This window comes from Candida metapsilosis (assembly GCF_017655625.1).
Source record: "Candida metapsilosis strain BP57 chromosome Unknown scaffold1, whole genome shotgun sequence".
In the NCBI taxonomy this organism is placed as follows: Eukaryota; Fungi; Ascomycota; class Pichiomycetes; order Serinales; family Debaryomycetaceae; genus Lodderomyces; species Lodderomyces metapsilosis.
Genome location: NW_027138159.1, coordinates 1,229,328 through 1,252,478, shown reverse-complemented (window position 1 = coordinate 1,252,478; position 23,151 = coordinate 1,229,328). Strand labels below are relative to the sequence as shown.

Below are 23,151 nucleotides of genomic sequence, written 5' to 3'. Positions count from 1 at the left end.
AGATCCGAAACAAATTTCCTTCTCTTTGTTACAAAGCGAACAACATTTGAGATCCCATAACGCAAAAAGAGGTTTCCTACTCAATCATGTCCTTTATCTTTAAAAGAGCCACATCAACCAATGATGCTGGTAACGTCGGCCTGGAAAATGATCTGACGCCCAGTAAATCAAATGAGGAGAAACCATTGCAAAAAGCACACCTGGAGACGGAATTAAGCAACGAAAAGCTATCAGACTCGGAAAAGAAGCCCAAGAAATCAAGAACCACTTTTCTTAAAAGCTTAGTAGGGAACTCAAGCAGAAACAATTCCTCTTCGTCCTTGACATCAACAGCTTCAACCAATTCCAGTATAAATAGTGGGCTGCTACCTCCGTTACCTCCGATTGAATTAATTGGATATGGCCCAACCGTGAAGCACAAATTGATGGATCCTGATTTGGCAAGCGACATACGCAATCTTGTACCTGCGAGGCTTCAGCTTTTCGATAATTGGTACTTGGTGTACTCGCTGGAGCAGCATGGCATTTCGTTAAACTCACTATATAGAAATTCAAAACCCGAACATCAATTAATAGAGTACAAGAAGCGGAAGAAAGCAGAGAAAGGGTTTGCTGAATCAGTGGTTAACAGGATGATGGTGAGTGACACTTCGAGCGCATACAACACTCCACCAAGGCGGCCACAAGGTTATGTATTGATCATTAAAGATAAGCATCTGTCAAGGTTTGGAGCCTTTTTGAATGAAAATTTGAAGCCAATTGAGCATAAGAGGTATTATGGTAATGGGGAGTGTTTTCTATGGAAATGTGAGAAATATGATCCATCCAAATTAAAACATGGCAATAGTTCGTCGTCGCTCAAATCAAAATCAGCATTCAGGTTCAAGGCGTTTATGTACACAGGTGTCAATGACAATATAATCTACTCGAATCATGACTTTATTGCCATTGGATCATCGCAAGGTCAAAACGGACTATATATTGACAAGTCTTTATGCAAAGGAGTAAGCTATCCATGTGAAACGTTTGGAAACGAAATATTGTGCCAGCATGACTCTGACGCGAAATATGGGCTGTTTGACATACGAGGGTTGGAAATATGGAGAATAGGTGATCTTGAGTAGTCAATCTATATCGAAAAAACAACTCTTTCTATCGTCATCAGTAGGTGATAAAATAAAGTTTGCATTTTATAAACTGTATGGTTTCGATAATTGTGTGGGTTACAAAAACGGAGTGCACGACTTGCCCCGCTGATAAGATAAACGAAAAGAAAAGCAAAACAAACTTCGGGACAATAGAAAAAAGCGTGTTACCCAACGTGTATTCTGACTGATTCACAACTAGCGAAAAATACAGTGCCCAATCAAGATTTCATAGCTGATACTGATAGTATATTCACATTCACTACAAGGAGTCTATAAGGATTCCATTCATACTTCTGCGCACTACCCCCTTTCTCGTGGTTGCTATGACTAACGTTCCCGCAACAAATAGAACTGTCAAGATTGATAGAATGTATGTTTTCCTTCAATTGCAAAGTCACTTCCCGCTACTAACCTTTCTAGACATGCGAATTCAAAGAATGGTCACAAATTCAATTCAGCACTAGCAACATGGAAGAAACTTAAATCTGTGAAATCCGACTCCAACAACGAGACAAGGGTCAGTACGGAAGAAGCCTCTGAACCTGAAACCTTTCCAAAATTCAATCCAGAAAATTATATCATCGAAAGTGGCCCGTTGGGAGAGTTGTTTATATTTTACTTGAACGAAAAGGTGCTTGAAATTTGGGACTGGATAGCACCTTCTTTAAAGACGGATAGGGATACTCTATACTTGCAGGCGCATATCAAGGTAAGAAACTCCTTCAACTTACAAGCATTCAAGGTTTTGTCGCGACAAGAGGAAGAATATATTGCTGTTGCGGTAGTTTCGGAAAACGAGACTGTGAATGTGGATATTTTGACCATATCATCAACATTCGTAGATGTCGCACCTAGAAAAATCGCCCTACCATTTGCCTCAAACAGCTACTCCATCAAAGCCAATGATTCTTTTGTATGCGTAGGGACTGACAGTGGTGCTATTCATGCTTTTCGCCTTAACACCTCGAAATGGGTTCTCAGTCAAGCTAATAAAGAATCTGCACTATCAAATATCAAACGAAACTGCTGCAGCATACCTAAAAGAGACGACATCAATGGGTTCGAAGATGAATGCGTTGTCCTACAAACTAGCTGTAGCGATGGTATGGCTATATTTGATATTATTCAAGGCTGGCTTGTTTATTCGCCCATTAAAGCGGAGTATACTCATATGAAGAATATAAAGAGCGACCGCGGTTCTTGGCAGACGAGGGATACTTTACTCAAAAACGAGACAAATGGGCATCAGGATCCAATAGTAATCAACTTCACGTCCCCTTTTGAAAAAGTGGAAAAGCGCAGTTTATTCACTCCAGTCAAGTTGTCCAGATCAACCCCCATGTATAACAAACTCGTGTCATCCTTATCAAAAACAACGTTGGATGGTATATTCAAAGTTTCTGAGTTGTCAACAGCAACATATAAAGAATACATGGAGAGCAAACTAGAATTAAACAATATTGGAAAGTCTATTGGGAAAAGCCTATACACAAACATTCAAAAAGGATCGGACTTTTTAAAGCCAAATGATAACCAAATACTAAACGTTGTTGACCTATCCAGTGACCGATTGCTTGCGACATTCAAACCTCTGGGTGGGGTGTCTCGCGTTTCGTTTTCAAAATATGACTTGCAATTGGCTACTTCGAATTTACGAGGGGATCTGCTTTACATATGGGATTTGTATCGCCTTCCGATTGAAGTTTCATTAATTGGAAAATTTATTCGAGGCAGCACATCTGCAATTATTAAAGATATATTCTGGTTCAATACCGAAGATGATAATCGTGACACGCACGCTGGTTTCGGATGTATTTCCAAAGCAACGGGTTCAATACACTGGTATAACATGAACAACATATCGGGAGAAAATAGAACAAGCATTAATGGAGGTAAACTAAAAAGAGCAAAGAAGACACGTGGTGATTTGCAGAAGAACGACTGGACACTTTCGGCATTTGAAGGTGATAGATTTTTAGATGTGCTAGACAGACAAATTGGAGTGTTGACGAAAAGAGGTTCTTTAAAGATGATTGATCCAACAAATGGGCATAATTATTATGAATATAGAATCCCATTGGAGCCAACTGCGGTGTTTTCAAATCATGATTCATTTGCTGCGAAAGAATCATCCAGGACTCCTACGAGGCCAAAGAATCCACTTGCGCAAGCAGAAATAGAAACATGTGCCCCATATTTGAATTTGATCAACTGTAAAGAAGCTGAATTTGCAACTTACCTGTATGAAAGTGAATCATTCGATGATTTCGGAAATGATATTGCACTTGGTGGTTTGGGTGTGCAGTCAATTTCGCTCGAAGCACTAAATGGTCACAAAATGGCCATCAGAGAAGTGATACCCGAGACTGATGAATTCAACAAGATATACATCGATCAAGAAGAAGATGGTGATGTTTAAAGTTTATAGAAATGAAAAGATTAGATTAAGTGTACGCTTTCTGCGTTTGTACTCTAATGAGCTACCAGAAATCATCTGTAATGGAATGATTTTTTTTTTTTTCTATTTAGAGATTTTTCATTTTATACCGCGATTCCCTACTTGGATGCCAAAATTGCAAAAACTGGGCATCTTGTATCTATTATGTTCAAACAAGGTTTGGTGAATAGTAGCCGAAAAAGGCTACTTGGAAAGATCACCGAGAGGATACGATGGGGAGGTGGACACCTCCTAATTAAACCTCACGTCATATCGCGTACATCTTCTTCACTATCATACCTCAACTGGATCCTCAATCCTGTGAAACAGGTCCTCCATGGAAGTACAAACAACCTGATGGACAAAAACTCCAACACCTTGAATGATGCCGAGATTGAGAAATTAGATGAACTTGTCAAGCAACACAACTATACTGAAATCGTCAAGTTGAAAGATCAAATGAGTCCACAAGCATTGAGCTACGTTATACGACGACTAATTGCTCCCCTTTCGAATGATAATTCAACATATGATACCCTTCCGTTTTACTTTTACAAGGAGTCCAACTTGAAGCCGTTACAATGGGATTTGATTTCTGAAGTTTTCCCGATTTTGGAGCAACTTGTTCAAGAAACGACCACCACCACAGGTTCAGATGAATTAAATATCCAAAAGGTATACATCTACTACCATACTAATCAGCTAGATAAAATAACCGAAGCATTTGAAGCCATAGCTTATCCAGATTCAAGAACGATTGCCTATTTTCTCAGTTCGTTTATCGTCAATTACGAAATGGAAACTTTTAAATTTCATTTTTCCAAACAAGTCATCAATAGCTCCACGAAATTACCGTCCCTGTTGTTTGAATTCTTGCTTAGTCAGTTGATTCCAAGATACTTTTTGTTTGAAAATTTATTTTATTGTTATCAAGTATGGGTCAATTCTCCCAAATGCGAGGATCCAACACCTAAACTGATCAGTCTTATTTTAGGTCAATTTTACAAATTTGGAACAGGGCCAGAAATTAAGGAGTTTAAACGTTTGATTAATCGAAATTATGGGTTAAATTTTTTAGTTCAAAGTGTCGTTTTGCAAAATGAAATCATTGATAGAGAATACTTGTCCTTTAAAAAGACACTCACCGATGAGGACTTTGAGTTGATTGAATCGCTAGCTCCCAGTTTGGAAGTGGAAGAGTTTTGTTACTCGTGGCTTTCTTTTATGATTAGATATTCTAACATGGACGGTGCCAACCGCATAATCAAATTTTACAGAGAGAAAACGGGGAAAGATATACCGCCGAGGTTTTTTGCATTATTGATGGAATTTTATGAACGTAATGACCAATTTGACTCCTTGATTAAATTGCTAGAAAGAGTTAAGCTGTCAATACCTTATAATGAAGCTTACTTGAGACCAGTTGTTAAAACATTCATATACTCGTATTCTCGGTTTTCCCCAATGTTGGTAGATGCAGTAAATCAATGGCTTGGCAAACCACATTATTTCCAATTGCACAAAGTTGCATCACAGTTTTACCCATATCATTTAGTGGAACCTTTCAATACTAGGAAATACAAGGGATGGTCGGAACTCAAGTTTAAAGGTAATGAAAGACAAAATAAGCAACAAATCCGCTTTAGAATTGAGTATGGGTTCCCTGAGTTGCTTGAAAGAGGCCTTGCGCCTGATTTTAAGGAGGTTTTAAATACTTTCAGGATGGGTAATTTGGATGATCGGTTGTACTTGAAAAGTGTACTTACTAAAACCAGACAGTACAATTTAAAGAATCAAAAGACGCTTGAATTGAGATCATTAAAACATTTTTCATTGACCCGAGAGGATTTATCGAGATATTTTCGCTCAAATAAGGATTGTTTAAACGATAGTCAAAAGTTTTACTATGTGAGAATGTTGTTGAATTTCAGCTTACTTAAGGAGGCTGGATATCTTTTGGGTTCAATAGATGCAGCAAATTTGAACGATAAGAATAAGATGATCAAGTTTGTCATGGAAATGAGATTATCTTCTAAACGCAGACAATTTGATCAAATGGTGACCATTTTGGATGAATTCCCATTATCTCAAATCTGTGTTGGTCCATATTTGCTAATGCAGTGTGTGTATCTTGAGAATCTGTTGTTGAACGTTTACCGAAGTCGATCTTCGTTAAGTACTGAACAGGTGGAAAGTCTCGTTGTTTGTTTACGAAAATTGAGAAATTTCATTGGTGATACGAAATTGATTTTAAAGAGGGATGAAGAAGAGGTTCCTATTTTGATTGAAAAGACTATAGGAATCTTGAATGAATGGAAGAAGAATACAGAGAATGTAAAAGTATAGATCTTGTAAATAAGGAAATAAATAGAAAATTTCATCAAAAGGAGATGTTGGTTATGCCCCTGGTAGCATTCAGAAACAAAAAAAAAAATTAAGATTCAGCTGGTAACTCCAACTCCACAATAATCTGGGGGAGAGTTGCAGAGAGTTACTTTATAATTGAATCGGGTTCTGAGATTACACTTTTTTTAATGATGGAAGAGCATGTTCTGGAGATAGCATGGGATAAAGTGGTATGTGTCAATACAGAAACCGAGGTGCTTTAAAAGAAACGTTGTTACTAACATCAAACCAGGATACAGCACTAACATCAAACCTATTATCCAAAATCACAAACAGTCTAGAATGCTCAATATGTTCAGAACTCATGCTAGCTCCAATGACAACGGAATGTGGGCACTCATTCTGTTACGAATGTCTACATCAATGGTTTCAAAATAAAATCAACTGTCCAACATGTCGACATGAAATCCAAACGAAGCCAGCATTAAATATGAAATTAAATGAAGTTTCTAAAAATTTGGCTGAGCTTATAATTGATGCCAGGTTGGATCCTAATATCGAGTCATTTGTTGATCGAAATAAGGAAGCTATGGCAAAATATGAATCACATGCAAAGAAGAAACGTGTATTTGGTGAACTTTTCTGTGGGTATTCTTTAACTTTGATTGATAATTCTGATGGTGTACCTAGATGTGGTAATTGTCTTTGGGAAGCACATGGTAGTGTCTGTTTACATTGTGGTTCAAGGTTTAGGAATTCCGATTTAATTCGAGGTGCTGGTGATGATGACAATGACGATGAGGATGTGGATGAGTTCTACCAAGATGTTCCTGCTGCAGACGAGGAGCATGATGATTCTGATGATAGTTATGTTGATTCCCATACTGCTGAAGAAATAATCGAAGAAATGCATGATAATGGTGATGAGGGAGGTCATGATCAGCACAATGACTCCTCTTCCAACGAAGGTGAAGATGGTGCTACGACGTTTCGAAATTGGTACGGTGGTGGTGGAGGAGCGTTAGGAGGAGGAGGAGAAGGGGGAGGAGTATATCCAAGACTGCATATCGTCTACATTAGTGACACTGATAGTGAATTTGATTTCAATGGTCGAATCTATAGTGATTCTGACGACGATAGTCCCCGACATATGCACTTTGGGTATAGTAATAGTCCTGCAGCTCACGTTGTTTTGCATTTAGATGGTGGTGAAGATGATGATGATGACGAAGTGAATGATGATGATTTAATTGATGCTCTTGCTCATTTTCAGCATGGGATAAGTGATGATGAGGAAGTTGATGAGTTTCGCAGCTTTCATGAAGATCATGGAGAAGAAGAAGAAGATGATGATGATAATGATGAGGGGGATGATGGGAACGAAGATGATGTAAATCCACATGAATACTATGACGAATACGAGGGGGGTCAAGACAACCACAGCGATGATAATGCAGACCCAGAAGATTATGAAGAGTATGAAGAGTATGAAGACAATAATGATGATGACGGTGATGATGACGACCAAAACGATTACGAAGAGTATTCGCATGAAGATTATTATGATTATGATGATGATGACTTTGATGATGGCCAAGGTTCTGATAATAGTTGGTAACCAAATTGAGAGATTCAAAAGATAAGCATTTAATGATACTCACAAGCCTTTTCAATATTGGCCAATTTGAGACTTCCATGGACACTTTAAAATGCCGTCACTGTCTACCTAAGAAGCTTGAATATCTTTACCTTGCCATAATTTTGAGCGTAAGTTGAGCTGGTCTCAATACAATAGTTGAGGAGGTATGTCTCAACATGTGTAGCGACTAGAAACAGAGTGTAGTATATCGTTTACAGAAGAAATTCTACATCGGAGTCCAATTATGAAGCATCAAAAACAGTTCAGAGACAAACAACACTGGCTGAACATTTGCTATCATCATAGCCTCCACAATAGTCAAAGACAATAAATCAATATTATGTATTTCAACTAAACTTGTCTTTGGTAAAAAACTCTGCAAAACTGTATCATTCATAAAACCATTTTCGTATCTTGCTTTGAAGAAGTAGTTTTATCCAGTAAAATTCATCACTCTCTCTCTCTCTCTTTAGTTTCTTTCCTTAATACCACAGACGGCTCTTCCAGCGTAGAACAAAGGAACGGCAGTGCTTACAGCGAAAAGGGCGTAGAATGGGTAAACCAACAATGCTGATCTAGGACCTCTCAAGTGCAATGGTTTTGGAGTGGTTTGGTATCTCTTTTGAAGTTCAATAATTCTTTGTGGGTTCCTATAAATAGGTGTTAGTAGATGATTCCATTATAACTCTATTTGAGTCTCTTCAATTGATATATACACATACATCTTTGAGTGTGTGTGTGTGTGTTGTATTTGATATCTGTTATAAAACAAAGTTAATAAACACTTTTTTCTATTGGTTGGTTTGGTGTAAATTTTTTTTTTTTGTCTGTGGGCTACCACTTTAGGTGAAGAATCGAATGACATTTAAGAATCCTGTATATAAGACACCACATACATATAACATAGCATAATTGCGTGCAAGAACACATACGAACGTAGCTTGGGTAGTACATACCACTGAAGGGTATGTAAAGCTTCTAGGCTAACTTGCTTTGTATAAAAGTCTACGTATGTGTGGAGAAATTCATTTTCTGGATTACAGCCTACGAATAACCTAGATCTACCAAAATTGCAACACCTCATTTAAAAGCGCAATTCAAAGAGGTCTACAATAAGTTAACTTTCGAATGATCACTCGTGTGTCTATGAATGAGATCTCTTATTCTATGAATTTTAAGGTTTTTTTTGTAGAAGTTTTAGTCCTCAAGCAGCTGAATAATACCTTGTTGTATCTCATTTTGCTGCAAAAAAGAGAAAACTTTGTTTGCCTGAAAATTTGGGCAAAATTGAAAAATTTGAAAATCTTAGTTGCCTTGATGGAGTCGTATAGAGAATCTCAAGCTAATACCAAAGTTAGCCAAATCTATAAATAAGCAAGTGGGCCTCATATATACCCCCCAAATAGGATCTCATTTAAAGAGAAAGCTTTTGACATTCTGTGTGTTTTGCTGAGTGACGCGACACACGTATTTTCAATGTCGTAAAAAAATTGTTTTGGTTTTTGTTTTGTTTTGTCAACGCAGGCGTTTGTTGTCAATAAATTTTTTGTTCAATACATTGATCTGGTACGACACTAATTCATTGCTTTCAACATACATCACTAGGGTCACATTACATTATTGCATTCAGCTTATTAATTACCAGCTATCAAAGTAATTAACAACCCATAGGTGCATCTCATACTTTGACTAGCAAGGATGAACATCAATAAGAAGACAATCAACAAAAACCTCATCAAACTCAACAGTGTTGTCGAACGTCGTTTAAGAAAGTTCTTGCTGGGGCCAAAGAAGGGAGAAACGTTTGAACTTCGAAATGGATTAGTATCACAATACAAGCATGAACGTAAGGATGCTATTCAACGTGTCATCCAAGCAATGACTGTGGGAAAAGATGTATCTTCATTATTCCCAGATGTTTTGAAAAACATAGCCACTTATGACTTGGAACAGAAGAAATTGGTTTATTTGTACTTGATGAATTATGCAAAAACTAATCCTGAATTGTGTATTTTAGCTGTCAATACATTTGTTCAAGATACCGAGGATCCCAATCCATTGATTAGGGCCCTAGCTATAAGAACAATGGGATGTGTCAGAGTTAGCAAAATGGTTGACTACATGGAAATACCATTGACGAGAACTTTGAAAGATGAGAATCCATATGTTAGAAAAACCGCTGCAATTTGTGTTGCCAAATTGTTTGATTTAAATCCAAGTGTTTGTGTTGAATTGGGATTCTTGGATGACTTGCAAAATTTGCTTAAAGATCCTAACCCCATGGTTGTGGCCAACTCGATAAATGCATTGTACGAAATTAGAGATATGAATGAAGATGCAAACTTGAAGGTTTTGGAAATAAATGGTGAGGTTGTTAGAAACTTGTTGTTGTGTTTGAATGAGTGTACTGAATGGGGAAGAATCACAATCTTATCTACACTTACCGAATACAGTACACGAGGCAAAGTTGAAGAGGCCAATCATATTATTGAAAGAGTTATACCTCAATTACAACATGCTAATCCTTCTGTGGTGTTGAGTTCAATTAGAGCAATCATTTGTCATGTTGAAAGCATTCCTGTTACTGCACAAAGACAAGCGATATTGAAGAAACTCTCAGCTCCGCTAGTCTCATTGGTCAGTTCATCCATACCAGAAGCACAATATGTGGGATTGAAAAATATCAGAATCATTTTGGAAAAATATCCAAGCATATTATCCAAAGAGTTGAGAGTATTTTTCATTAAATACTCAGATCCATTGTATTTGAAGTTGGAAAAATTGGATATCATGATAAGGTTAGCCAATGAAGGCAACTCTGATTTATTATTGGGAGAATTGAGAGAATATGCCATGGAATTTGAACCGGCTTTGGTAACGAAAGCAATCAAATCTATCGGATCCGTTGCTATTCAATTGAGCGAGTCAGTGGTTAAAGCAGTCAATCTTTTGAATGACATTATTGATCAAAGAGGAGGTGATTTAATCATTAATGAATCAACTATTGTATTGACAAATATACTAAGAAGATATCCAGGCAAGAGTGACCTTACTTCTTTGATTATACCCATCATTTCTAACCATGTGGCCGAATTGGATAAGCAAGAAGCATTGGCTGACTATGTGTGGATCTTGGGTGAATATCCAAAATACTTTTCAAACTTGCATGAGAAACTTGAATCTTTGATCAAGGGGTTCTTGGAAAGTGAAGCCCTTTTACAATTGAATATCTTGACCACAATTGTTAAAATCAATGCGGCAATTCCAGGTAATAAAAAGTATTCATCTTTGCTCCAACAGATTTTGGAGCTTGCTACAAAAGAGTGTGAGAATGCGGATGTCAGAGACAAGGCTTACATTTACTGGCGTTTATTGTCATCTTCAACAAGTGACACATTACAAAAGAAGATTATCTTGGCCAAGTTACCACCAATTGAATCTACAATTCCTACATTTAGTCCCCACTTATTGGCTCAGTTGCTAAAGGAATTGTCGACTCTTAGTTCAGTTTACCACAAACCAGCAAAGACGTTTATCGACCCGTCAGCATACACCAGAGTACCTATTGGATCAAGTGAGGAGAATGTTGAAAGTTTAAAGAATTTGGCCAAGCAAGAAATCATTGATAATTCACGTAATGAGGATCTTTTGAACTTTGACGATGATGAAGATGAAGCAAATGGTCTTTCTGGATCTAGTGGCGATGCCACCAAAGATAGTGGTGTCAATGACCTTCTTAGTGAATTGAATGATTTGTTTACACCTACACCAAATAAGGGTCAACAACAAACACATTCAACAAACACTGATATTCTTGAACTTTTCAATTCTGCTCCACAAAACAGTACAAACTCCATTGTCAATGGTGTTGAGAACTTGCATGTTAGCTCAGCTCCAAAAGAGAACAAAGGCGTCAATAATGATTTGCTAGATTTATTTTAAAAAGAAATGATTCTGCACAGTTGTACCTATACATTCAGTAGTAGACTTTTAACTATTCTATCCTTTTCTATATTCCCATCGTAATCACTCACCACTTTCTCATCATTTTCATCCACATTCATATCGATATCCTCATTAGTCATGGCAACAATCTTTGACTTGACTTCATCACAAACCGATTCAATATTGGCAATTTCTGCTCTTTTTGTCAGAATCTGCTTTTTCAACAACATAATCAAACTCTCCCTACTTTGATGTGGCCGATAAGTGTTTAAAATATGATTGAAATTAATCAACAACAAACTCATATCTTTAACTTTAGGCTCAAATTGTTGTGGATCGACACTCAATAACCGAACCAATTCAACAAAGTTAAGCAATAATGAGTCCATCATTTTGTGCAATTCTTTAATCTTGGTTTCTGATGTTAAATTGGCATCGTTGTAAAGTTGCTGCCATTGCGTATCTTTTAAATTCGGTAGTTTGTCCTTAAACGACCAAATGTTTCCATATCCTCTATATTGAGCTCCCGAGGGCACTTTTGGTGGGATTAGGAACTTGAGTTCTCCTTTTACTTGGTCTTCAGTGTCATCAGTGGCACTACCTTCTTGTTCTTGTTCTTGTTCTTGTTGTGTTGTTGTTGTCTTGTGAATTTCTGCCAATTTATCCAAGTTCTCATCAGTGAAAAACTTTGCGAATGGAGGTGGGGGTGGGTATAGCGACGATATTAGGTCTTCAGTGTTTGAAGTGGACATTGCTGCTTTGTGGTTTACCTATGTGATGAGAATTCTGATGTCTCTTGCTTTATGTTGTGTGATTCGTCTGGTGTTTGGAATTTTGAATTTTCAATTTCACAAGATATGAGCTTTGCGACAATCCATTTTTCTAAGCAGAAAATCAAGACAGTTTGTTTTTATAGCAGTTATAAGTTTACAAACACTAGTCGCCATTCACATTGCTAATCAACTAACGTACGCACACACACACAGAGATAGCAGATTAGTGATCATGGCAGAAGAGGACCGAATGGATATAGATGGTATGCACTTCCTATCCAAAGCAGACAAAGTTATTCAAAATACTAACGTATCAGATTCTGAATCAATTAATGAAGTATCAAAAACAAGCAAACCAAAATTCGAAGTAAAGAAATGGACAGCAGTTGCATTTTGGTCATGGGGTATGTATAAAACACAGATAAGATGTCACCTGAAAGAAGTGCTTTTACTAACTTAACTTTTTTTTTTTTAGATATACAGATTGAAAACTGTGCTATCTGCAGAAACCATTTGATGGAACCATGTATTGAATGTCAACCCAACTCAATGGCAAATGGTGGTGAAGAATGTATTGCTGCTTGGGGAATGTGTAACCATGCTTTCCATTTACATTGTATAAAGAGATGGCTAAAAACTAGAAATGCATGTCCGTTGGATAATACTGAATGGGTATATCAGAAATTTGGCAAATAGAGAGAGAAGAGAGATTTTAGGTTCGACATGGGTTTATTGTTTATTGTTTATGTATATTAAATGCATACTAGGTTTGTTTACTTTTGGTTTTGATCAAATCGCCAGTTTCGATCGAATTCACCCAAGATGACTATGTCTCGACACAACTTTTGAATACTCTTGAGCACATTGGTGTTTATTTTGCCCACTGTTTCAATGAAAAACACGTACTGCCAAGGTTGCAAATTTGCTGGACGTGAACTAATTGACGTCAAGTTGATTCCATTCTCTTTAAACTGTACAAGTACGTCACATAATGCACCTGGGTCATCGTTTGGGAGTGTAAACATTACTGATGTAACTTTTCGAACCTCTTGATTGCTTGTATCGTGTGCCGGTGGATCATTGTATCCCAATATCAAGAACCTTGTAGTATTGGTCACATTGTCCTCTATATTAGCTTTAAGAATCGGCAAATTATATAGCTTGGAACTCATTAGTGAAGATATCGCAGCTGACTTGTTTGACTTGTCTTGGCTGACCAATTCAGCAGCTTTCGAAGTTGATCCAACATCAATTCTAGTGATATTTTTAGGCAACGTAGATAAATATCCACCCACTTGTGTCCAAACTTGTGGATGAGAATATATCGTCTCAATCTCCTTCAAAGATCCATTACTTAATAAGTTATGATGTATTGATACAAATTGTTCACCAACAATTCTAAACTGACATTGTTTCTTTTCTTCAAGAAACCAATCTCGAAGTAAATCATAAGTAAATACAACTTGTCCATTGGTTGAGTTCTCAAATGGAACTACTGCAAAGTCAACATGACGTGTGTTGATTGCTTGGAAACAGTCTCCTATTGATTGTTGAGGGGATATTTCAACATTGTCCGTTCCAAATTGTTGTAAAACTGCCTAAGCACAGAAGGTTAGTCGGGTAAACTTATGTGAAACAGCGTCTGTCACTAAACATACTTGATGAGTGTAGGTACCTTCAGGACCTAGAAATGCAACCTTTGTCGTCATACTGGGTTGACAAAATCAAGGGAAATCATCGAAGTTCTGAAAATTTTATATATTGTGTTATACGTGGACCCCCTCACGTGCAATGCATCAGAGATATGCAGCCTAAAAGTTCACCAATCAAAGACAGACTAGTCAACACTAAATCATCATCATTACAATGACAATTCAATCAAGATCGTTTGACTAAATCGATGAACAACAGACTAGAGTGGTAGAGAGAGAGTCACGATAGATTAGAGATTAAAAGTGTGTGATCGTAAGTGGCTCTTTATTAAATTGAGCTCTGTAACGATCCACAAAAAAAGAAATGATCCTCTTTCCTTCGATCATTGTAGTGGTGGTGTACCATTAATTAATTCTGAACCCTGTTAAAAAAAATAGTAATAATCTAACAAATTAAACCCATGAAAAGCAAATGCTATAAAAAATCAATCATTATGATACAAAAAAAAAGTGGTGATGGTGAATGGAAATTGTAGTTTTTGGTCATGTCTCTATGCAAGCTTAAAGATCTTGAACAATGGTACCTCTTTCAGAAACATAGATACCATCCAAGAACTTACGGATATCCTTGTTTCTGACACGACAGATTTGTTGGATATCAGCACAGTTTTGAGAAACAGCTTCCAATGAGTTACCAGAAACAACCAATTCATCCTTTTGGGTGGTTGACAATTCCATAGTGACACCTTCTTGAATCTTAATGTGTCTAACTCTCTTTTCACCCAAGAAGTTTCTGATTTCAACAAACTTGGCACCGTCTTTGTCAATAATGTTGACATTGATTGGGAAATGCGCATAGACAAATCTCATCTTGTACTTGTAACCCTTGGTGACACCAGTGATCAAGTTAGAAATCAATGACTTGACAGTTCTCAAAGCAGCAACGTGTTTTCTGTCACCGTTGTGGACGGTAATCTTGACAGCTCTGTTGGAGATCTTGTTGAAAGTAACATCAATATGTTTCAAGTCCTTGGTCAATTCACCTCTTGGACCAGTGACTTTGACGACTCTAGCCTTGATGTCAACAGTAACACCTTCTGGGATTTCTAAGATTTGATCAGTTTGGACGTATTTCATTGTGTGTTGGAGCTGGTTACTAAAAGAAGTATTGTGAATAGGTTTGAAAAATTTTTGTAAATGGTTTTGAAATATTTAATTTGTTCTGATGGAGCTACCGCAAGACGAAAAAAAAAAATTGGGAATTGGAAAAAATAAAGAAAACAGGTAGCGATGCGTATAGGTCTACAGCCCTACTCACACCAAAAGGCTGCAAATTGCTTATCCAGGTGCAACATTTATCAGTCTAATCTTTTATTTAATAAATACTTCTCTACATACCCCTAGTTTGACTCTATTTGCTCGTGTAACGTCTTAAACTCCAATGGCTTGTTATCTTCCGGAAACTCAATTCCTCTTTCCAACAACTTTGAATAAGCAGCTGCAAAGTCTTTAAACCATAAATCAACATCCTTTGCATACTCTTGCACATATTTGAAGAAATTGCCATCTTCTTTCAAAGCCATATCAGAGGGCAACATCATGTACAAGTTTGTCTCATCATCTTCATATTGCTTTCTTCCGTCCCAATTTTTGAGGTGCCAATTACCCATCAACCTCTCAAAGAAGTCATTGGTGAAATTATTTGAATCATCTCCCCATGGACCATCATACCCAGAAACATGTGTATGACATCTTCCCAATACATGAGCACCGATCAAAGCTACTGTTTCCCTATCATTGAACCCCATTCTGGCAAAAAAGTCTCTGACATACCTTGCATCTCCTTCACCATCGGGTATTCTACCAGCTGGCGCTGCTTTTGTTCCTGTATTATCGTCAAGTCTTCCTGGTCTCCATTTGATCTTTGGACCATTACATTCTTGTACACCAGCAACCCCGGCTAAAGTCCACAAGTCACCCCTTGACATCCATGGGTTTTGTACTTGAATAGATGATAAGAAACTTCTTGCAATTGCTGTACCTTTGTTTTGGAAATCAAACTCCTCGGGCTCAAAAATCATAGTTCCATAATAGGATCCACCGGAGTTATCAGCCACGGCATAAGTGGCTGAAGCGTGCCAGGCATTTCTAACCAATTGCCCAAAATATCCATCACCTTTATCATAATCCAAATGTTGGGAGATCTTGGTGGCAATTTCATTGTAAACACGTTGGTAATCTTCAAAAGTTTTACCTTCTGGTACTTTGGCAAGTTTGATATTCAATCCAGCACCAGCACCAAATGCCGCATTGTCCGTTGTGGCAGTTGGGGTATTGTGCCTGTTTGATTCACTTGCATTTGCTTTAGGATTGGGGGTATTGACTAAAAAGATGGTTTGTTAGTAGGAGGAGGTCTTCAGATATGTAAAACTCGGCATTTTTTGTTAAACATTACCGGTTAATCCAAGAAATGGCTCGTACTGAAACCTCAGATTGGAAGGATTTAAACAGGAAAAACATACCTGATGAAGCAATTGATGTCATTTTTAGAAATCTTTTTGGCTGATGACCAAGAATTCTTCTGAAGATCATTAGGGGAAAAAGAGTAACTTATATATAAAGAGGCAGATTTGCGAAGCTGCGAGGGTTTATTATGCAGTTAAGGTTGTCCATTGTGTCAAGTTCGTGAAATTATCGCGGGGAGTGTGCTATGTAAGAAAACATTCCATGTTGTTCTATCAGCCCACTAAAAGAAAAAATGGGTACAAAACCGATCTGTGGCGGCTTTAGACTTCACCAACTAGTCAAGAGCTTACTGTTGTGGTCCCCAACGAGCAGAGTAAACTTAGGCATAGCAATTAGAGCAATCTCACTCGTGAACAGAAAGACCTTATCGAGAACGGGGTAAACTACCAGAGTTGTAGCCTCTCAACGAGTCCTTAATATCAAAGGTATGTAAACACGTGAAAGGAAATAAGCAAAAATTCTCATAATTTCATTGGTGTGGAACTTCTTTCACAAAGACAATAAAGCTTTTGTACCTCCAACCGGGTACGATTGAGAAATTCCGCGCGGAAAAAAGCTGTAAAATATTTTAGCTCTACTAGTGCGTAATTCCATAGTATAGACCACCAAGAGGAGCTGGATGTTTAGTATAGAAGACACGTTTTTGGGATTATCTAGGAGATACAAGGTCTAATGTGGGATGTGGCATTAATCACCAAACAGAAAGTTCTAGACTTTTGGAGAGTAGAAGAGGTCGTTCATACTGTCCTCAATAATCGTAAGAACCGGACTCGCCATAGAGTCTGGCTTTGATAGCTGGAATTCAAAACAGCCGCTTGTGAAGAAAGGTTTACGAAATGTTAAAAAGAACATTATACAATTAAAATTACACATTATTAAACAAAGCTTTGCACCTCGTATCTTCAACTAGCATTCACTTTGGTTTCAATAAAGTTTTCTATAACTGAAGCGTCAACGTACACAAATGAACCTTCTTCATTGTAAATCTTTGCATTTGAGCACATGAGTCGTATATCAGCAACAAAGTCATCAAATGATGCATACTCTTCATTCTTGATCTTCTTTTTGATTTCATTTATGGATATTGGGCTCTTTATAATTGAATAGTAATCGGGATACATCTTCTTGGATGGTAATTTCAAGAAAACGTCACTTATTTTATGTCCATCTGACTCATCAGTCATTTCCAAGATATCATTTACTACAGCAAGGCATTGTGATTCCAAACCATCGGATACAACATTTCCATTCGTAGTATCTTCATTTAATTCAACATCCTCTTCGTAATCGGAACCCTGTGGCTCATCTTTGACAGATTTGGCTATGGGAGTTCTCGAACGACGTTGTCTCTTTCTTGGTTGAGCAGCAGCTTCAAATTCTTCATCATCTTCTTCGCCAACTTCGTCATCATTGATATCTTCAACCAAAAGCCCTTCTCTAATTGCTTTGTTTTTCTTTCTGGCATTGATACGCGACATACGACGTTTGATGGCATCCTCCACGCTGTCATTGTCATCATCCATAGCCTTTAACCATTGTGCCTCACTTAATCCATCATCATAAACAACCCGTTTCTTTTCTCTCATCCGGCTAAGTTCTTGTGTATTTTTCTCAAAATGATGTGAAATATCTTCGGTGAAAATCTTTGGCAACTCATCTTTCTCCATCAACCTGTGATCACCATATGGATCATCTTTCTTTCTTTCATCATCCATTTCTGTGAATAGAGCTCTTTCCTGATCTGACCTTGCCAAGATTTCATTCAACTCTTCATCATCAAGAGAATCGTTTTCATCATTATCACCGCCGGTGGCATCTGCCTCCAACAAACGTTTTAAAAACTCTTCTTGCTCTTCAGCAGTGGATTTGTTATCAAACTTACCAGCTTGGATAACTTTACCATCAATATCCAATTTTTGATGAGCTCTTTCTAAAATCACTTCTTCAACTGAATCATTGGTGATTAATCTCAATATACGAACTTCATTCTTTTGACCAATTCTATGGGCACGGTCCTGAGCTTGTAAATCTTGATGAGGATTCCAATCAGTATCAAAAATGATGACAGTATCTGCAGTTTGCAAGTTCAAACCCAACCCACCAGCACGTGTCGACAAAAGAAAGCAAAAGTAGTCAGAATTTGGTGCATTAAACACCTTCAACATATCCTGACGTTCATCAGCCTTGGTAGAACCATCCAATCTCAAGTACTTCAAGTCTCTAAATCGAAGGAAATCCTCCATAATATCCATAATTTGTGTCATTTGGAAAAACATCAAAACACGATGTCCACTCTTTTTGAACTTGGGCAAGATACGATCCAATAATTCAAACTTACCACTTGTACGCCAAATCAAGTCATTGGTTAATTTCAGTGAATCCAACACTGTTTCGACTTCCTCAAACACAAAAGGGTGATTACAAATCTTTCGCAATTGCATAATCTTGTTGTTCAATCCTTTAATTCCACTCTTGGCACCACCAACTTCGGCTCCCACAAACAATGCATTGTGTTTCAACATTTGTTGATAAAGTACATATTGCAAACCGGATAAGTTACATTTCAACACCTTTTCAACTTTATCAGGCAAATCTTTTTCGACATCCTTTTTCAATCTTCTCAAAAGGAATGGTCTCAAGACTTTATGCAATCTTCGAATAACCAACAACGACTCTTCTTCTGTTAACTCAATCTTTTCTTGAGCTCCGGTATTTGCAAAAGGAGTATTGAACCATTCATCAAACGATTTAACCGAATTGAAAATTTTGGGCAAAACAAAGTTAAGTAACGCCCACAATTCTGGCAAATTATTCTGCAAAGGTGTACCAGTCAAGATTAATCTATTTTTTGTCTTATAGTATTGTCTCAATGTTTGAGAAAGTTTGGAATTGGCATTCTTCATTCTATGACCTTCATCAATAATCATATGGGAGTAATGGAATTTTGCCAACAAAGGACGCTCACGAATAACGTACTCATAGGTGGTAAGCATTACTTGGAAGTTACCATACCTGACATCCGATTGTAATGATCTTCTTTGCTGTTGTGAACCCTTGTAGACGATAACCTTTACCGATGGAGCCCATTTCTCAAATTCCAATGTCCAATTTGTAATTGTGGAAAGTGGAACAATAACCAAAAATTTAGATTCGTGCTTCCTCTCGATAAGATAAGTGATTAATGAAATTGATTGAATAGTTTTACCCAACCCCATCTCGTCGGCCAATATACCATTAAGGTGATTATTGTAAAGCGAAACCATCCATTCCAAACCTTTCATTTGGTATTCTTTCAATTTACCACCAACCAAAATGGTAGGTTGTTCCTCAACCTTTTCCTTCACTTTATGAGCAACTTCATAGTAATCTGTCTTTTCACGTAATTCCTCCTTACTATCGGCTAGTACACCACCTGTACCATCTTCCATATTTGCAGGTGTTGTTGCCATTACTTCGGGACTGGCACTTCTTGGTGTTCCCAAAATTCCATTTGCTTCATCTTGTTGTGCTTTCACTTGTTCAGTTAAAGAGTCCAAAAATTGATTGGTTTGCTTCAAAAGATGGGTAATTCTATGATCCTTTGTTTCGTCCAATAATTTGAGATACGCCTCTTCATCGTTGGCCTTCAAAGCTTGCAATCTTTGTTTAGCATTCTTTTCGAGCTTCTTACTTTCCTCCTTTTCTGTTATTTGATGGAAGTTATTCAATTGTTTCACCAAAAGATAGTTTCTGTAATTACTGGTGATCAATTTCTTATCGCTTCTTTCAAGTGTACTCTCTAATATTTGATCAACTTTGGCGATATGTAATTGACGTTTCAATTCTCTAGCCTCTTCCTTCTTCAATTGCTCCAACTGAACTGCCAACAACTGAGGATTCCGCTGCTCGATCTTGGGTCTTAGACTAAACGACCGCTTTTCCAGTAAACAAATTGGAATGTTTTTGAGATGTGGATGATTGTACTTGACTTGCTGGGACTCGTGAGAGATGATAGCATGTTTGAGTTGTTTCTGTTTGCTTAATAAACGAAGACCCTTTAATTCAATCAAGGCTTTTATTTTCAAATCATCAAGTCCTTCTCCATCAAAGGTACCAATGTTGGCGGGTAAGGTTTCAAGCTCTCTCAATCTTTGCGCGATTTTGTTGGTTACAATCTTTTCAATGTAGATATTGCCTAATGGTGCATATTTAGGATTAGGTGCTGTCAAGGGTGAGCTAGTCTCGATTCCCAATTCCTTTGCTCTGGTCTCAAAATTGACACTAAAGTTCGTTATCTCGGTTATAATATCATCAACAAGCGACTTGTTTTCCTTTTGTGGGGAATCAATAGCAAACTGTCGTTGCAAACTCTCTGGGAGATCATAATCCTTCGACAATAGTGAGAAACCAGCCACTTGTTTCCCTAATAACTCCAAGTCTAAGCCCTCCTCGACCTCGGCATTCAGTAAGTCCTTCATGAATTTCGACTCTTCAACTTCAAAGTTTCTATGCTGCTTGTCAATTTTGGACAATATCGATTCAATTTCGGCTTTCTCTCGAGCATTAGGGTCTTCATGCTGTGATTCGGATTCACCTTTTATTGATTCCTCTACCTTTAAATTTCTGGATTCAACCAATAGCCTGTAGTATTGAGTCAACAAGCTGTTCAAATCAGCCTTTGTTTCAGGAGCGCTGTACTTGCTTAATCCATCCTCTTCAACGTTTGATTCCACTTGAGATGGGTCAAGATTTTGTATGTCGCCATTTGTATTCATATTGGATGTGGTTACGCCTCCATTCATCTTCTCACAAATGGTAAATTTTTGAGTAAATGTTTATTGTCTGCGAATTACCTCCTTCTAGTTTAAAAAGATCGTGTTGGTTGTGAAATTTTTCAGCTATGTATTCAAAAAGATGTATTGTTGTTGATAGATTGAAAAAGTTGTGCCAAAGTTAAGTTTTGAAAAATGATGAAAACTGTTAACGATGTTTGGCCAAGTGGTTTCAAATCTTCTATATATTTGTAGTTTTGGCCACAACTGCGAAATTTTGGGATTGATTTGATTGATGTATTTGTATATCTTTAAACTGATTAAGTTTTTCTTTCAACAGCTCTTCCTGTCTTATTTCTGTTAAGCTCAAAAAAAAAATAACAAAAGTCAACGGAAAACAAATAGTTCAGCACACACTCCCAATTCAAACTTTTTTTTTTTCTCTTGCCCAAGTATTTACCACATTACACGACCAGTATTCAATGTATGTAGTAGCTTGCGGTAATGTACTGTTTCTTCGTGTAGAAGGATTAATGAGGTTTCAAAGACGATACAGCCTTCTGAATGAGAAGATGAAGGGAATGGAATAGACATTTACTGAACCTTGATTGAGATAGTCTTCTATTGACTGTCTAGTAAGTAGTAGTGAGTACAGAGCTGCAACAGCCAATCGTAATGCATATAACTCACGGTGTTCTTAACCTTTCTTCTTAGAAGCTCCTTGAGCTATATAACATCTCTGGATATAATCTTACAGCTGTGGTTGCCTCATATCTCATTTGAGTGTAATTCCCTTAAGATCATTAGTCATTTGCAACACTTTCGTTTGAGGAGGTGGGTGGCAGAAAAACGAGCACCAAAAAAAAAAAAAAAAGCAGCTGAGCTGATGAAACCATTTTTCAAAATACGTTCAGCGACAACGCTTCAGCATTAACTAACCACATAGCAAAGTGAAACATGATTTCTTTAGGAATATACAGAAGAGCATTCAGCAGAAGCATACCAAAAGTCAGATTCAATTCCACATCAACCTCCACAAATGGTTTGTCATGGGCTGAATATTTCAAGTTAAAGAAGCAAAATAATAGAATCAATGCCGTTAGTGGAATTTTCACGGGGTTTGGTGGAGCAATGTTAACACTCACCTACTTGGGAAATATTGAAATTGATCTTGAGAAGCCCATGTTTGGCTTTGATCCTCTTATGGTGATGGGTGGTGGTGTCATTGCTGGTGGACTTCTTGGTTATTTGTTGGGACCAGTTGTCGGGCAAATTGCTTTTAAAACTTTAAACAGGTCAAAATTGAATGCGTTTGATGTTAGAAATAGTCAATTCTTGTCAAAGTTGAAGGTTAAAAGACCCGATCCATCAAGTCAAAGTTTTTCAAACCCAATACCTGATTATTATGGGGAAAGAATTTACTCATTGAAAGATTACAGACAATGGTTAAGAGACTGTAATGCTTTTAGGAGAAAAGCAAAAGAATTCATTTGATCGGTGTTGTATATAGTGGATAGAAAATCAAATGACAAAGTTGGATAAACTTAAATTGGGAGAATCACGAAGTAGAGACTGCTGACCTCTTTTGTAATGTGGCACTCTAGTATCGTTGTGATGTCACGGTAGGGGGGACTCGAAGTTTTTGTAGAACTCCTATTGATACGTGTTCTTGTATCTACAACATTCTTTGAAAGTGATGCTTTCTGTCCTTTGGCCTAGTCAGTTCAGGATTTATACGGTTTCTATGATTCTCTTTTTTCACAACCGTTTCTGGTTTCTAGAGCATCCACGAAACTGGAAAATATCATGAACTTTTTTTTTGCATCCATTTTAGTTCAAAAAGTTTATCCTCGGATATGCCCGCTGAATGACTACAAATTTTATATGTGCACTTCGTCGCTGAGACTTTTCACAAGTAGTAGCTTGTGAGAGTA

General features: G+C 37.4%; 10 protein-coding genes and 1 pseudogene across 11 annotated transcripts; 6 read left to right on the top strand and 5 right to left on the bottom strand. All coding sequences in view use genetic code 12, as the record gives it.

Moving 5' to 3' along the window:
* The first annotated feature begins 86 nt into the window (after nucleotides 1-86).
* I9W82_000541 lies at nucleotides 87-3,567 on the top strand (annotated as a pseudogene). The gene is made up of 3 exons: nucleotides 87-1,123; nucleotides 1,569-2,251; nucleotides 2,306-3,567. Coding segments are annotated over exons 1-3 (2,982 nt in total).
* Nucleotides 3,568-3,942: 375 nt separating this feature from the next.
* Nucleotides 3,943-5,931, top strand: I9W82_000540 (uncharacterized protein; the record flags this gene model as incomplete). Its single annotated transcript, XM_067694573.1, has 1 exon — nucleotides 3,943-5,931. The coding sequence occupies one exon, from the start codon at nucleotides 3,943-3,945 to the stop codon at nucleotides 5,929-5,931; it is 1,989 nt and encodes a 662-aa protein (XP_067550566.1).
* Nucleotides 5,932-6,163: 232 nt separating this feature from the next.
* I9W82_000539 (ubiquitin-protein ligase) lies at nucleotides 6,164-7,549 on the top strand (the record flags this gene model as incomplete). Its single annotated transcript, XM_067694561.1, has 1 exon — nucleotides 6,164-7,549. One exon carries the CDS (start codon nucleotides 6,164-6,166, stop codon nucleotides 7,547-7,549), a length of 1,386 nt encoding a protein of 461 aa, XP_067550565.1.
* Nucleotides 7,550-9,268: 1,719 nt separating this feature from the next.
* On the top strand, nucleotides 9,269-11,512 carry APL2 (Apl2p; the record flags this gene model as incomplete). The annotated part of the gene is made up of 1 exon (XM_067694550.1): nucleotides 9,269-11,512. One exon carries the CDS (start codon nucleotides 9,269-9,271, stop codon nucleotides 11,510-11,512), a length of 2,244 nt encoding a protein of 747 aa, XP_067550564.1.
* Nucleotides 11,513-11,538: 26 nt separating this feature from the next.
* Nucleotides 11,539-12,267, bottom strand: MED7 (mediator complex subunit; the record flags this gene model as incomplete). The annotated part of the gene is made up of 1 exon (XM_067694539.1): nucleotides 11,539-12,267. One exon carries the CDS (start codon nucleotides 12,265-12,267, stop codon nucleotides 11,539-11,541), a length of 729 nt encoding a protein of 242 aa, XP_067550563.1.
* Nucleotides 12,268-12,520: 253 nt separating this feature from the next.
* HRT1 (SCF ubiquitin ligase complex subunit) lies at nucleotides 12,521-12,984 on the top strand (the record flags this gene model as incomplete). The annotated part of the gene is made up of 3 exons (XM_067694528.1): nucleotides 12,521-12,551; nucleotides 12,606-12,692; nucleotides 12,764-12,984. 3 exons carry the CDS (start codon nucleotides 12,521-12,523, stop codon nucleotides 12,982-12,984), a joined length of 339 nt encoding a protein of 112 aa, XP_067550562.1.
* Nucleotides 12,985-13,061: 77 nt separating this feature from the next.
* PHA2 (prephenate dehydratase) lies at nucleotides 13,062-13,997 on the bottom strand (the record flags this gene model as incomplete). Its single annotated transcript, XM_067694517.1, has 2 exons — nucleotides 13,062-13,886; nucleotides 13,947-13,997. The coding sequence occupies 2 exons, from the start codon at nucleotides 13,995-13,997 to the stop codon at nucleotides 13,062-13,064; spliced, it is 876 nt and encodes a 291-aa protein (XP_067550561.1).
* A 504-nt stretch (nucleotides 13,998-14,501) lies between these two features.
* On the bottom strand, nucleotides 14,502-15,077 carry RPL9B (60S ribosomal protein uL6; the record flags this gene model as incomplete). Its single annotated transcript, XM_067694506.1, has 1 exon — nucleotides 14,502-15,077. The coding sequence occupies one exon, from the start codon at nucleotides 15,075-15,077 to the stop codon at nucleotides 14,502-14,504; it is 576 nt and encodes a 191-aa protein (XP_067550560.1).
* A 263-nt stretch (nucleotides 15,078-15,340) lies between these two features.
* Nucleotides 15,341-16,484, bottom strand: CCP1 (cytochrome-c peroxidase; the record flags this gene model as incomplete). Its single annotated transcript, XM_067694495.1, has 2 exons — nucleotides 15,341-16,323; nucleotides 16,463-16,484. 2 exons carry the CDS (start codon nucleotides 16,482-16,484, stop codon nucleotides 15,341-15,343), a joined length of 1,005 nt encoding a protein of 334 aa, XP_067550559.1.
* An 884-nt stretch (nucleotides 16,485-17,368) lies between these two features.
* Nucleotides 17,369-21,247, bottom strand: I9W82_000532 (RSC chromatin remodeling complex ATPase subunit; the record flags this gene model as incomplete). Its single annotated transcript, XM_067694484.1, has 1 exon — nucleotides 17,369-21,247. The coding sequence occupies one exon, from the start codon at nucleotides 21,245-21,247 to the stop codon at nucleotides 17,369-17,371; it is 3,879 nt and encodes a 1,292-aa protein (XP_067550558.1).
* A 927-nt stretch (nucleotides 21,248-22,174) lies between these two features.
* PAM17 (Pam17p) lies at nucleotides 22,175-22,711 on the top strand (the record flags this gene model as incomplete). Its single annotated transcript, XM_067694473.1, has 1 exon — nucleotides 22,175-22,711. The coding sequence occupies one exon, from the start codon at nucleotides 22,175-22,177 to the stop codon at nucleotides 22,709-22,711; it is 537 nt and encodes a 178-aa protein (XP_067550557.1).
* Nucleotides 22,712-23,151: the final 440 nt, after the last annotated feature.